General features: G+C 34.5%; 1 protein-coding gene across 1 annotated transcript in view; it reads right to left on the bottom strand.

Moving 5' to 3' along the window:
* The window catches only part of LOC137931223 (neurotrimin-like), a 90902-nt gene that overhangs the window by 34959 nt on the left and 41589 nt on the right, over positions 1-14354 (bottom strand). Inside the window, exon 6 of the mRNA XM_068774633.1 lies at positions 289-450. Within this exon, the coding sequence (XP_068630734.1) occupies positions 289-450 (162 nt within the window). The remainder of the gene's footprint in view (positions 1-288; positions 451-14354) is intronic.

The following is a 14354-nucleotide window of genomic DNA, read 5'->3' as shown; positions in this document are numbered from 1 at the left end:
AGGCAGTCATGACTCGCTGAAAGTAGAAAGATTCGTCTCAAATAGCGGCAATCCCTCTCCCAACTGTCTGTAGTCAGTAAACACGAAAAATACACTAAATAAACAAAACACTCTAGCCATACAAATTAGAATGAAAAAAAACTACAAAGGTTCAAATCGCATCCTGATCTGTGAAGTGAACAAACTTGAAACTTAGATGTCATGGTATTCTATTATATTTAAGCCGTGCGTGCTATTTTTGGCTTAGATTTGTTTGGTAAACTTTTGGCTATGACTAAAGATTTTTACCTTTCTTCCTTCTATCTACAGATATTGGCTGTCCATCCTCCCGACGCCACATGATCTTCGGAGTTGGAAACCCGTCTGCTTTGCAGACCAGGCTTATGTTCTGGTTCTCCCGGACTGCAACTGCTGATTGGGTGCTCTCATCGTCCAAAATGTTCGGCGGCACTGCAACCAAAATATATAATATATAATAAAGAATACATAAGGAATCATTATGGCATATATCTTCCCGGTGGGGAAAAAGGATGGTAAATATAATATTGGTAAATTCGCAGCATTTCATTGAATTACCATGCACAGTGGCGTACCTAAGGGGGGGCGGTGGGTGCGGTCCGCACCGGGCGGCACTTTTTATATTTACTTATAGTTGCAAAAAGCAACTTTTTCATTTCAAATTTATTTTCTTTCTTGAATAATAAATGATTATTATAACTTTAATATCTAATAAGTCTAATATTTTATATTATACTCAAAAACCTATTACTATTTGATTGACATATAATAGAAAGGGCGGCAAACTGGAGATCGCCCCGGGCGGCAAAAGTTCTAGGTACACCACTGACCATGCAAGTGCCAACTCTGTCGTGAAGTCAAGGGAAGGTCCTTGAGGCTTTCGATCTTCGTTGCAAGTTTATGGAGGGATACTTGCAATTCATTGGCGTTCACCTTTATTTACTAGTCATTTATTACCATCACTCCCTTCTCTAACAGGCAAAATTTAATATACCTCCACCGTATACAAATTCACTTTGAAATTAAATTTGTCATTAAGTTTTATAAGTAACTTCTATGTATTGGGCAAATAATCTTAAAGGAGAATTTTCAGTATCAAGTACACCAAACACTGTGGGAGAAATGGTCTTTCCGACATATATTGTAAATGTTGCAGCTATCAAATGTTGAAACAAATGAAATTATATTAGTGACGCGATAAGAAATAAATTATTTTATTTATTTCTTTTAATCATAAGCTAGCATTGATAACATTAAAAATGTTAAGCCTAAAATAAAAAAATACAAATACATTATTATTTAGAAACACAAATTAATGAGTAATAAACGTAATATTAGTTCAATATAGATAAATTACTTTTTGTTGCCACAATGTTTTCGATTTTGTTGGTATCTTGTTTAACATTAAAGAATCAAACGTACTAACTCCAAGAAAAATACACTCATTAAGCCGTGACAAACCAAACTTACTTATGATCGTAGGTCGCGGGTTCAATTCCTGGGATATAATTTTATATAATTCACACTTTGTTCGTTAATTATACAACACACAAGTTTTAAGGGGAAGGGCAGCAGCGTCCTCTGCGTACCACAATACTACACAGCGATCGCCAACTTGGAGATTGTGCCATATCACCCAACGAAATCTTAAGAGAGAGCCTATGCCATGCAGAGGGCGCTAAAACGACGAACGTACGTTGAAATGATGATAAATGGTTTTATTACACGAATCTAGTCATATTTACAATTCAATCTACAAACTAACATAAAAATATTGTTCAAAACAATTTAATTATCAGTGTTTTATTGGGGCGAAAGATTGAAAATGAACGCACAAACGAAAACAATTAAAAATATAAACGATTTTTAAATAAGCGATGCAAGAACGCACCCTACACGTCATCACAGAACGCGCGGCGTTTGATTGAAATAAAAATGAATATACGAAATGAACCGGCGTCGAGCTAAAGCGCGAAAGGTCGCCACTTGACTCAAGCAATCAAACGGAGATAAAAACATCTGCATCGAAGGCTCAAAGCCGTCGTGGGAAACGGTTCATTTTATTTCCACTTAAAACTTTGTGCTGGGGTTCTAAGTGCGGTCCCAAATCGCAGCCTCGGGACCCAACACGCGCCGTCACTCTGCGAGATACCCTCGTTATCCTGACTTGGCTTGTTGCTGTAACTCGAGTTTATTTTTTTCAGACTACATACAATCGTTATATATACCAGTTGCTCAACGCTGCACACATCCTCTAGATGTCTGCCCTCTCCATTCTCTAAGAATTCAACTCAACCATCGCCTTGACCATCGTTCACTTCTAAAGTTAAAAACACTTATTAGTAAATGGCTTTATATTTTACGGATCAAGTGAGTGTTTTAGAAGTGCGAGTACAAGTACAGTAAAAGCTTTTCTTGCTTCCTTTTTCTTTTTTTCTGCTTTGTAAGGGCAAATGTAGTCCTAGTTAACATCTATATGGTTCACGCCCACCATAATTGCACTAAGACCAATGATTTTTTATCAAATAACAGACTTAATATATGATAGTAAAATTACATATGTTCTATAGTTACAAAATTTGTAATATTACAACGAGGTTATATAAAAGAAAGACAATGCAATAGAAAGGCTAAATCCAGGGTAAGCTAAATGGCATGAGATCCAGAGATCACCCAACTATGGAAGATGCAAGTGAAGGTCCTCCAAATATTACTTCTTAAACAAATTGCATAATTCCCCAGTGAGAAGACGTGTAACAGTAATTACTTTGAAGATATCTATATAAAAATATATTTAAATAGCTCAACTGCTTCCATCATAGGCCGGTGTTCCGGTTCCGGTAGTTCTTGTGGCTAGTAAAGATATAAACTGATTAGATCCTCTTATCGTTTACATCGGTAGCCATCTTAGCTTGGATAATCTGCTACTAACAGACACTAAAATCCCATAAGTGAGAGTAAAGCTTGGGAATGAATTTGTCCAAGTATTCACAAAAATCCCGTCGAATCTGTTGTATATTTTTCACAGTACCTCTAGAAGTCTCGTAGCTTCGACTTAAAAGATAATTTTCTATTACCATCATTGTCGCCGTTGGCTTTCGTACCTCTCCTGTCATGGTTGGACAGAGACAATATTTTCTTAATAATTTAATCAGAGATTTTTATTTTTCCTTTTTTCTATTCCTGTCTCAATATCTTACACAAGTTCTTCTTTTTTCAATCACATTTTCTTCCATACTTTATTACCTTTCATACATCGCCCACATTCTTCGCTATTCCTTTTGAATACTGCTATTATACAATTTTTATCTTATTTATCTTTGTATTAACAATTTGTTAACGATAACATTTCACTACATTCTTATTTTGTTTAATGCTTTTATAATTATATCTATATCTATTATTATTTCTGTAATATTATTATCTATTTGTCACTTCACGTCGACTGTTAGACGAAAGCCTCTTTCATCATTTTTTAAATAGGAGGCTTGCAACAACCTTAACGAGGTCGTCTGTGTACCTTGTGAGCGAACTATGCTAAATGCTAGTAGAACTTAGTAATATCCAAGTTTCTAGAAAGTTAGGCATAAAAAATTAACAACTACTCATCTATTTAAAGAGGAAAGTTAACAGATTAATAAATTTACGGTACAACCACTGAAAATGTTCTGGTAGCTTAATGAGATTAATATTTATTCCGTAAGAAATGTGACTTATAACTAGAGAACGTCAAAGTTGAACAAAGTATTAATCAATGTAGCCAACAGTTAATAGCGGTCTCTTTGTGCGCGTCTTTGTTTAAAATTAACAAAATCCCGTTCCTGTAAACTTCGCTTTTGTAACAATTTAGACTTCCAAAAGAAAATTTACGTTCGAAAACTCATTAATAAAAAATTCCACCGACACGACACAAGCTATTAATGGAGAGCAAACGAAAGTAAATTATTAAGATCTCTTAGATATCAAAGGCGTGTAATTAAAAGTTCTGTTCCGTAGCCGCGCCGGGATGCCGAACTGGTGACGCGGCGAGACCATTAGTCCCTGGTATTGATATATTTTATCTTTGTGCTATATTAAAATCAATCCATACACCATTAACATCTTTATACAGGTTGATCTATAATTATATGTAAAAGCTTCAAAGAGGTGAAAGTATAGCCCGTTGGTCACAAAAATTTTAGGCTTTTTCGCATATTCATTTACTCTGTACAAAGCGATCACTCTTAAGTAAATTACATTAATTATTTTTTTTATAAGAATGCATGTCAATAAATTTTAGGCGGTGCAAATTCTGCAGGGATAGATAGTTAATAATAACGCATTTTATTATCTAGTAAATTAAATTTATGGAGAAATCTTTTACTGTTGTCGCTGTCTGGTTATGGAATTAAATAAAAGAACCAATAAGATGCGCTAAATCGCTGTCAGTATTTAAAAAGATGGTAAAAGAGTACTTCCTTTGCCTCTAAAATAGGATATAGTGTCATTGGTTATTCGCATTTATATAATATCGTTACCTTGTAAAATACGTATATATGATTACATTTCTGTATGTATATATATGTATATATATATATATATATATATATATATATATATATATATATATATATATATATATATATATATATATATATATATATATATATATATATATATATATATATATATATATATATATATACTAGCTAATCCCGCAAACGTTGTTTTGCAAAAAAAATTAAAGTTTTTAAATAACAAATGTAAGATAAGGGTTGATCGTAGAGAGGTGAAAATTTAGGTTTGTATGTATTTTTGTATGCTGTATCATAAAAAATAAAAACAGGAAATGTTGTCTAAAAAAAAATTAGGGGCGGACCACACTTAACATTTAGGGGAATGAAAAATAGATGTTATCCGATTCTCCGCCCTGGTAAAATAAAAATAATAATAAAATAAAAACCAAAAAAAATCGTCTAAAAAATTAAGAATAAAATTTAGGGGTAGACCACCCTTATCACTTAGGGGTATGGAAAATAGATAGTAGCCGATTCTCAGACATACTGAATACGCATGTAAAATTTGGTAAAAATCAGTCAAGCCGTTTCGGAGGAGTTCAAGTTCGAACACCGTGACACGAGAATTTTATATATTAGATATAGTAATGTACGAGTATGTATGTTTATGTGTAAGTATTTTAATTTTAGCAAGTTTATTATACTCTGAAATGTCTAGTACATCTTAATGTTTTTTTTTCTTATTATGATCACCTAAACTGTCCTCCCCTTTGTGTCTCTTATCTCCGTTTAAAGGTTGTCTGGTTGCCTCGAGCGATTGGAGAGTCTTTTGTACCTTTATATAAATTGTTTATTTTTTTAGTTAATAACTATAATAATTTTATGTTGAGTTACATTTTATTAATCATTTATAATAGTTTTTATGTACAACGAGTGTAAATAAATAAATAAACCGAATTTTAATATCGTTTCTCATTGTATTATCATTGCATTTTTTTCAAATTTCAGGGTACATTCATTTATGAATAGAATATGCTATTAACCCTTTTATACCTATTGCAATTATGTGTAGCCAATTAACCTGTGTATATAAATGAATCTACAATTCTTTGGAGATTCATTTATAACGAATCTCCAATTCCGTTGATCACGCTATAATTTGAGAGCGGCTTTACGGATCTCTTCCGTATACTTTATGAGAGTGTTAGGAAACTTTTTTAGTTCGATATAAACGTTAGGAACTTTAGTTGGCGAAATTGACAATGTTCAATGAGACTTGCAATTAGAAAATACATCACAGGGGCGTTTGTTGACTGTTTGTACCACCAATCTTGAAAATTCACGTTTTTCATATGGATAAAAGTACGCCGCATGTTCATGTATCGGAAAAGCAACATTACATATTCATGCACCATCAAGTAGTGCAAACAATATTGTGTGTCAAAAGACATTACTATAAACTCTATATATTTTTTTATTTATTAAATTTCTGTTGTTTTAAATATAAGTATGATAAGACTAAATCTATTTTATGAAGAGGATAATGGAATTTTAATCCCTAATCGTAGTATCGCGAAGATATCTGCCCTACCTCAGTGGTCGCCTTTATGCTTTTGGAAGGGCCACTTGATATTCTACAGAACTCGCAGCTGACCCTCAGTACTATACTCTATTTTATGTAGAGGATACTGGAAATTTAATCCCTTATCGTAGTATCGCGAATATATCTTCTCCACCTCAGTGGTCGTCTTTATGCTTTTGGAAGGGCCGCTTGATATTCTACGGAACTCGCAGCTGACCCTTAGTACTACACCAAAATACATCTCGGGGGAAAGCTGTACCTCCCTCGGCATTCTCTCTGTGCCACAGCAACATGAGACAACTTCGCGTTGCTGCCTTTCTCAATGCTTCTTACGAAAGACTGGGCACATCTCAGCTGTATTCCTGTGAACTCGGGCTAAAGAGTTGACGCTATGAGGCGTGTGGTCCCACGGCTTCTTCGAAATCGCCTACGATCGGCCCTCTTGCCATCCTCTTTGGCGGCCTCCTTCTACGCCATGACCCTCACGCAGAAGACGACCAGCGCTACCCATGCTTTATTATCCCCTGTCACTACTACTACTGGCAGAGAAAGATCTTGCCCGGTCTCTTCAACTCGAACTCTAAAGCAGGGCATTCAGTGAGCGTGTGCACCGACTAGCGCCGTAATTAAAACACAAAAAAATAGTAATATTTCAAATTTAAATGTAATACTATGTTCTTTTTAATTGTAATTTATGGTAAAATTGTGTAGTGTCGTTATAGACCATAGACATCCATTGCAAGGCAAGGCTTCCCGAAAATATATTTTAGGTGGGATTATGGGTTAAACGAAATGTATGTATTTGTGTGTAGCCTCTCAGATTCTGATATGATAGAATATTGAAGCTCAAAAAATAAAATTACTGTCCCATTAGTTAGTTCGTGACTGTACACGAGTTGTAAAAACGACATTAATAAAGAAGGAAATTGTAATAATTTATGTATATAAAATTAATGCGCGTCTATCTGTTTCTACACAATAGATTCAAAAAACTTACATGCAATCATCGTGAAAAATTATTACATTAATATATCATCGGGAAAGTTTATTGAAAATTTGTTATTAATTTTTTTTTGTTTAAAGTGTAAATATTGCACTTTGTTCGGATTATTAATTAGACGCATAGCACACCAACACGAATAGATACTCCTAGTGTATATAAATAATGTATATACATGATCCTTTGTGTAATTTAGATTTTAGAGCTTAAAATTTAATTAAGCCATTAAACAATTATCACTGACGAATCTGTTACGCATTTGATTCTAGAATTAACTATAAATTCTATTAATTCGATCCATATGAACTTTATAAACTAGATTCGTAACTGCGGATCAATATTCAGGATTGTTATCACTAGGGAGTTAAATAATATAATTAATTACAAAGTACTCTTTTCTAGTACAAAATGTACTCCGAGACAGGCTAAATTATGGAAAGCTTGGATAAGATACATAGTAAATATTTAATGGAATCAGGCGTTACCTTGTAGAAGTCCATCCTAAGTAAGAAAAAGACCAATATTTAACCACTTCCGCACATGCAGTGGTAGTCATGCAACAAAGTGCACCGCCCGGTCGGCATCTTCAGGAGTTATGTTACACCGATTAGTGCCTCTTAGTGTTACTCTCACTTTCATCTTTTTTTTACTCTTCAAGTGCCTACAGTTTAAAACAGTGAAAGAAAATTGCATCAATACCATTTGTTTCATATGTTGTTACAGCAAGTAAGAAAAGGACACACATTTAGGCACTTCCGATTAGTGCCAAACACAGAGACTAATCGGTGTAACATAACTCCTGAAGATGCCTCGTGGAGGGGTGAAACACGTGTTGAGTGAATTGGCGGTGGCAGTTGTGTGATTCGCATTGTTTGCCGCATACGCATTTATCAGCGGGCTGGCGGGCGGTGCATTTCATTGCATGACTACCACTGCATGTGCGGAAGTGGCTAAATTTTGGTCTTTTTCTTACTTACATAGTAAATGATTGATTACTTATTGTTGGCGGCTTACTGGGGCATTTAAAATCTATTTATATCTATATTTGTTTTTAATGCTTTTTTATATTGACAGTTTGTCGTTTCGTAGTTTCCATGTTCGTTTTTCTGTCTACTGTTACCTAATATTGTAAAATTACAATTAAAATATGCTCATTTATTTAGTCCATTACACAGTCCACACGCTCATTTTATGTGATGTGGGTAATAAGTAGTCAAACTAGATCAGCCGTGAACTCTATAGCACCAGAGCTTGATATAACTATCAAAGTGAAAACTCCGACTTTTTTCCGCAACTGTATCGTGTGGGAGCGGCACTATTCGAGCAGCCACGGCTATTGACAACTGGCAACCTGAGGAACGTATGAGAAGCATTGTCCACCCAATAAGTAACATCAGTGAACCCTACGAGTTCCGATGTCGAAACCAAACCACTCGATATAGGCTGGTGTAGACACAACTACTTATCAGCGCACTTTCTCTCTGCTAGCCCAAAATTGGGCGATTGTAGCCGGGCTACACCGACGGCACGTACAGTGTCAACGTCAACACTTATAATAAAAAAATCTGACTCTTACTCTCACAGCGGTAGAGAACTGAGATTGTAAGTTGCGAGTCCTTTCAGGGTAGAGAATATTTCTAATATCACTTTAATAATTTTACAGCTTTTTTATTTCTATGAAATAAAATTCACTTATTGTATATCTCCTTTTCGTTACGCTCGTAAAATTTTAATTTCATGTGACGTAAGTGTATTCTTTTTATACCCGAAAGCGATGAACGAACTGCGGTGAGAAGTGATTTCTGCGAACTGTACGTGAAAACTAGTGAGAAAGGTGACCAGTTCATTACTCACCAGGTGTAAAATATTATGTCCCTTGGATTGACCATTTAGAAGAGCTACTTTCAGAAGTAAGACAATGTTATTTTAGTCGTGTTGTGTAAGCTAGTTACACCTTACTCCAGATTTTATAACATTAAACCGCCACTTTAATGTGATTGGGTTAGTGTGTGACTCAAAGAAAATCTTTGACCTTGGACCGCAGAGAGGTCGAGTCGCTGGGGAGGTAAACTTTGCGTTAGTAGCACTGGGCCTCGGTTGCGTTCCGGGTGAAGCGGTTTTGTAACGTTTGAAGTGGATGTGTTTAGATAAACTTGGTCAGACTGCATTTAACCTGAGACACTAGGACCTCTTGATGTGTGCATGTCGGGGCGTGGGTGAAAGATAACACTTGCGTAAGATAATACTGGTCCTACATATGTTATGTAAAGCCGAACTTTGTGTCGAAAGGATACATTGCTGGAGGAGCATAGGAGTGGGTAAATACTGCTTAGTATAAGACCGGCTTTGTTCCTGAATAAGACTACGTATTTATGAAACACTAGTCTGAAGTCAAAGTTTACTTCTAGATATTTTACCGAGTCCTTCCATGGAGTTAGAGGGACTAATAAGGACACGGACTCAAAGGTCCTGCTTTAAAATATGATATATATTCTGTTTGTAGTTTGAGTAGTCTGTTCCTTCGCTCCTATTGCATGTTGCTCGTACACTATTGGGTACGCTTACCGTGGGTTCGATACCTCGCGGTATATGCAAAGGTGGCTTGCGTCAATTGCTGTCATTACACATGGTTTCGTAAGTGGATCCCACAGTTATAACATTTTCAAAACGGCCACTGTTAGATCTAAATAAATCGCACTTTATACTTTCTATATTATATTTATATCTCAGAAAGTTATAAAATTAAAGGTTCAATTTTTTGTTTATTTAAGCTGCAAACACTAAACATTGGAGCAAGTTTGTGACAGCGTTTGCTTCAATCTAGACGGAATTTCGAAGTAGAGAAAACATAATGAGTTGCCTAACGAAATTGCTTGTGCGACGGATGGTTGTACAATGAACGTTTTGAAAACCGGTTCAGACAGGTTGGCCATTTTCAAACTTTGATTGGACTCCAAAAAGGAGAACATTTTTTTTATAAATCTTGAACTGTCAAATAAAATATTGTTAATAATAACAGTTTATTATATATCTAAGATATATCGTATAAACATAGCGTTATTAGTTTGCAAATTAAAGCGACAGTTGGCAGGCAGGTAAATGTAATTACCATTAAAAGTTCAAACTAATTATTTCGATATTATATATTTATTTGTAAACGTGAGCTTTGCAATGTTTACACTGTGATGACACAAGCTTCTTATCTCAGTGTGTAGGAGCTGAAAGTAAATATGGATGTATGTATTCATTCACATAGGCCTCTCCTATTTCAGATCTTCTATCGATCTTTTCTGTCTTGGTTACTCGTGGACTATTGTTACAAAATATTTCTTCTTAGTGTCATTTATTCATTCATCTTTTATTCTTCACAAACTATCTCTTTCTTTCATTTATCACTTTCGTCTCCTTCCCACCAAAATACAGGTTTACATTTTGTACCGTTTTGCTTTATTTTTATTTCTTTATTTATTTTGATTTAGCGTATCTACATGAAATGGTATTGTTAAACTTTGTTTAAACATTAGTTGTGGAGTTTCTTCCTACTTCTTCTCCACAACTATAATAACTTCCCGAAAAAGAGTAAAGTGAAAACAGAAGATCTAATGTAAAGTAAATTAATTTTATCTTTATGTTTATCTTTAAGAGCATGGTAACGTACATCTTAGTCCTTAGCATTTAGGTTAAGTTAATTATTATTACTGTCTAAAAACATCATCTATAATTACACACGTAGCTTCTTCCACATGCCAGCTATCGGGTCGCTTTTGTGGACGATAAGCTTTTGGCTTAAGTTTAAAACCGATAACGATATTTCCGATCCCGGATTTATCCGCAATTTAAAGTATTAGCTCTGAAACCGGATGTAAGCCTGTCAAACATTGAAGTGGCATTATGCGAATAAATTTGTGATATTATAATACAAGTTAAAGCTGCAATTCTGGTAAATTAGTCCTATTTTTAAATATGAGAACATATTATGACGAAACAACCGCCTTCGGTAGACGCGTCGTGAGTCTCACTAAGTAGACATAGGATGTCGCTGGATGTAGGCAGCGTGAGACCAATCATCATGGTGAATCTATGGGGAAGTCTATTCCTTGCAGTGGGCGTTTATTGACTAACATGATGCAGATGGTTTGGACTCTCAGATTGGGCGCCAGGTCATTACAAAGACAGGGTCTGGGTACCATCAGGTTTAAAGAGACCACACGTAATGTATTGATGTTCACCTTCACCAACTAGCGTCCTGTTCGTACGTCTTGCATTTACGAACTTGTTTCCGAAATCAAACGGTACTGCGATCATTTTATACGTACATAACAAAATTTTAAATAACCCTACCAATACTGTTTAAGAAGTCCTTTCCAAAATAAGCTGATGTTTGTTATTGACAGACCTAAATCTTTCAGTAGGTTAGATTTCGCTGTCATACCTCACGTTTATATTTTGAATTGATTCCTAACCTTTAAATCTTTACGTAAAAATTGATACAATGAAAACTATAACAATCATATAGAAGAATAATCAGGCAATCGATGTTATCTTGTCTGATGATGTAATGAAGGCCGTCATGTACAACAAGGTTACCGGATCGACCACGGAGGTGCTTTTGCAGGATTACGCGAGTAATTGTGTAGGGTTGTAGATCTAATCTTCCTAAACCCTTTACTTAGTATTAACTGCGAGTGAAAGCCTTATTGTCGTATATTTACGTCAAAAGAGTTTTATTTTGTGTTGATAAGCCTGAATTTTCTTTTAAAAACAACGTCCGGTTCGGTTATTGTCATTATTTTAAAAATGGTGTTGATTTCATTACAAATTTTCTAATTATTTTAATAAGTAACTATGGATGCGTTTACATGGAAGCAGAATTTTAGTTTACATTTGTCGTTTGTACGAAGCGGATGGGTTTATTAACTATATATAAACTCTTGTTTTGGTTGCCTTTGTTCATATCACAATTTTAAAAGAGAAGTAATAACTTAAAAATAATATTAACAATGTGTGACACTGAAACTATAGTTGGTACAATGACTACAAATTTTTGGTTTAAAAAACACGCGCGTAATGGCGCGTATTTTAAAGTAAGCCACGTGTAAACACATCTTTAAATTTATAAAAAATTGTTAATGCTTCTTATGAAACACCGGTTAAAAGATATATTGGCTAACGGTCTCCAGTGAGTATAGTACATATAGAAACCCTTTTAGAGCCAAGATAGGAGTCGTTAGCAAAATTCCGACACGGGGTCTAACCACTTGTCTACATGATAAATAATCTTTTAACTGCTGGACCCTTTCTCAGAAATTTCAAAGGCACGAACTTGAGTTAATAACTTTTATAATAGGCTCTATTAAGAACAATTTATACAGGCTATTTCTTTTTGGTAAATTCTCAACCTCGCTGAACATCATAGTGTGATATCTGGGTAAAACAATTGTGGCCAAGAAGATTTATTCAGCTCAGTCAACATTTGGAACAAAACTTCCGCACGAAACTCTATTTTGGTTTTCAATTATCATTCCTCTAGTTTCTTGATGTTTTTTTTGGATACGGCTAAAATCTGAGATCATACTTGTCTTAATATAACTGTGAAAGATTAACTGAATGTTCAAAGTTACTGAACTTTTTAATTTAAATATGTTTGTTATTTTAACATAAAGTTCATAAAGATATTATGTTAATAGTTGGCGGTACAAGATTTTGCACTAAAATCGCATAAATAATATTGGATTTTTGATTTGATCCCTTACAGAATAGACCTTTCTATAATAATATCAAGATATACCATAATTATTATTATTTTAAGTATCGTCAATAATTATATAATTGATTAATAATAGATTTTAATTTTAAGTATACTAAGCGGTACCATACCGTTTAGACAGGAGACGTACTAATGAATGTACTGCATTTTACAAACCCAACGTATATATTCTATGACCGTAGTTAATAAATGCGACTTTGGGAGGTGATACAGAACCTACCGTTTATTCTCGACTCGAATGTTTGATAAAAATAATACAATCGCAAGCGTACGTTGTCTTAACAGAGAAAGAGTGAGTGAAGTGAATGAGAGAAGAATGAATGAAAAATGAAGAATGAGAGAAAAGAGAGAGTGAAGAAAGTGAATGTCTGTAAATGACTTATATACGAGAAATGTCAGAATGTCTGTATGGGAGTGATGTGTTTTGTAATGGCCATTATGTCGCCACAAGAGCCAACAAGTCGTAGGTCGCGGGATCGATTTCCGGAATGAGGTTCTATATAATTCACACTTGATGGATTAATTATACAGAATTTTCACTGCTATTAAAAATATTTTTCAGAGGATGGACAGCAACGTTCTCTGCGTTCCAGAACACTACACTGCGATCGCCAACCCGCCTGTCAAGCTTGTATTTTATGGTAAATCCCTTCATAGATACATTTGGGAAAGGTGGTTTTAGTTAGCTATCGATCGAGACAACTCGAATCTGATCTTGAATTTCCTTTCCATATTTAACATGTTCTCAATTTAAGTTCCTGTTATGTAACTTAATGAAGATATATATATAGTATATAGAACCACAAGCAATATTGAAATTTTAATACTGCGCCCAACCTTATTGTACCACTATCAATTGATAAGTTATAAACAATTTTTGTTGTTGACTAAAGATAAACCTAAAATTCATTTTTATTCAACTGTTAATGAACGTCAACTTTTTTTAATCTTTTTAATTTTCGACTCTGCATCGCAATGTTATATTTGCGGAGAAGCAGGAAAAAAATCCACAACACTTCTTTTAATAAAATTTAACGCAGATTTATACAAACACTTTCAAGATAAAACAGACAAATTTCTTATTGTGCGATTTTCCGCGAAATCTTTATTAATAGATGAAAAAACATTAGCTAAGATAAATGCGGAATTTGAATACGATTGGTATAAACTTTTGAAAGCTAATGCAAAAATTGTTTTCGTTTTACGGTAGAAAGACGTTTCTTAGAATACATTATTATTTGTTGGTACAGCGATGGAAAATGAGGGGGTAAGTAGTTTCATTGCCCCCTCCCCTCCCTTTCCGACGCCCCCCGGACGACTGTGTAAACAACTGGGAAGTTAATCTTGTGATACGCAATGCGATATGTTTTATTAGTGACATTTATTGTAAACACTGTTATATTGACGATGTTTTTGACAGTGTAATTAAACTAGAAGTAATAACGGCTACATTTGTGATGAGTTTGTCATCATTATCATCATCATTTCATA

This window comes from Battus philenor, unplaced genomic scaffold, assembly GCF_028537555.1.
Source record: "Battus philenor isolate CCGP_79_NKW_IND1 unplaced genomic scaffold, ilBatPhil1.0.hap1 SCAF_7, whole genome shotgun sequence".
Taxonomy (NCBI): Eukaryota; Metazoa; Arthropoda; class Insecta; order Lepidoptera; family Papilionidae; genus Battus; species Battus philenor.
This window is presented reverse-complemented; position numbering and strand designations above follow the sequence as displayed.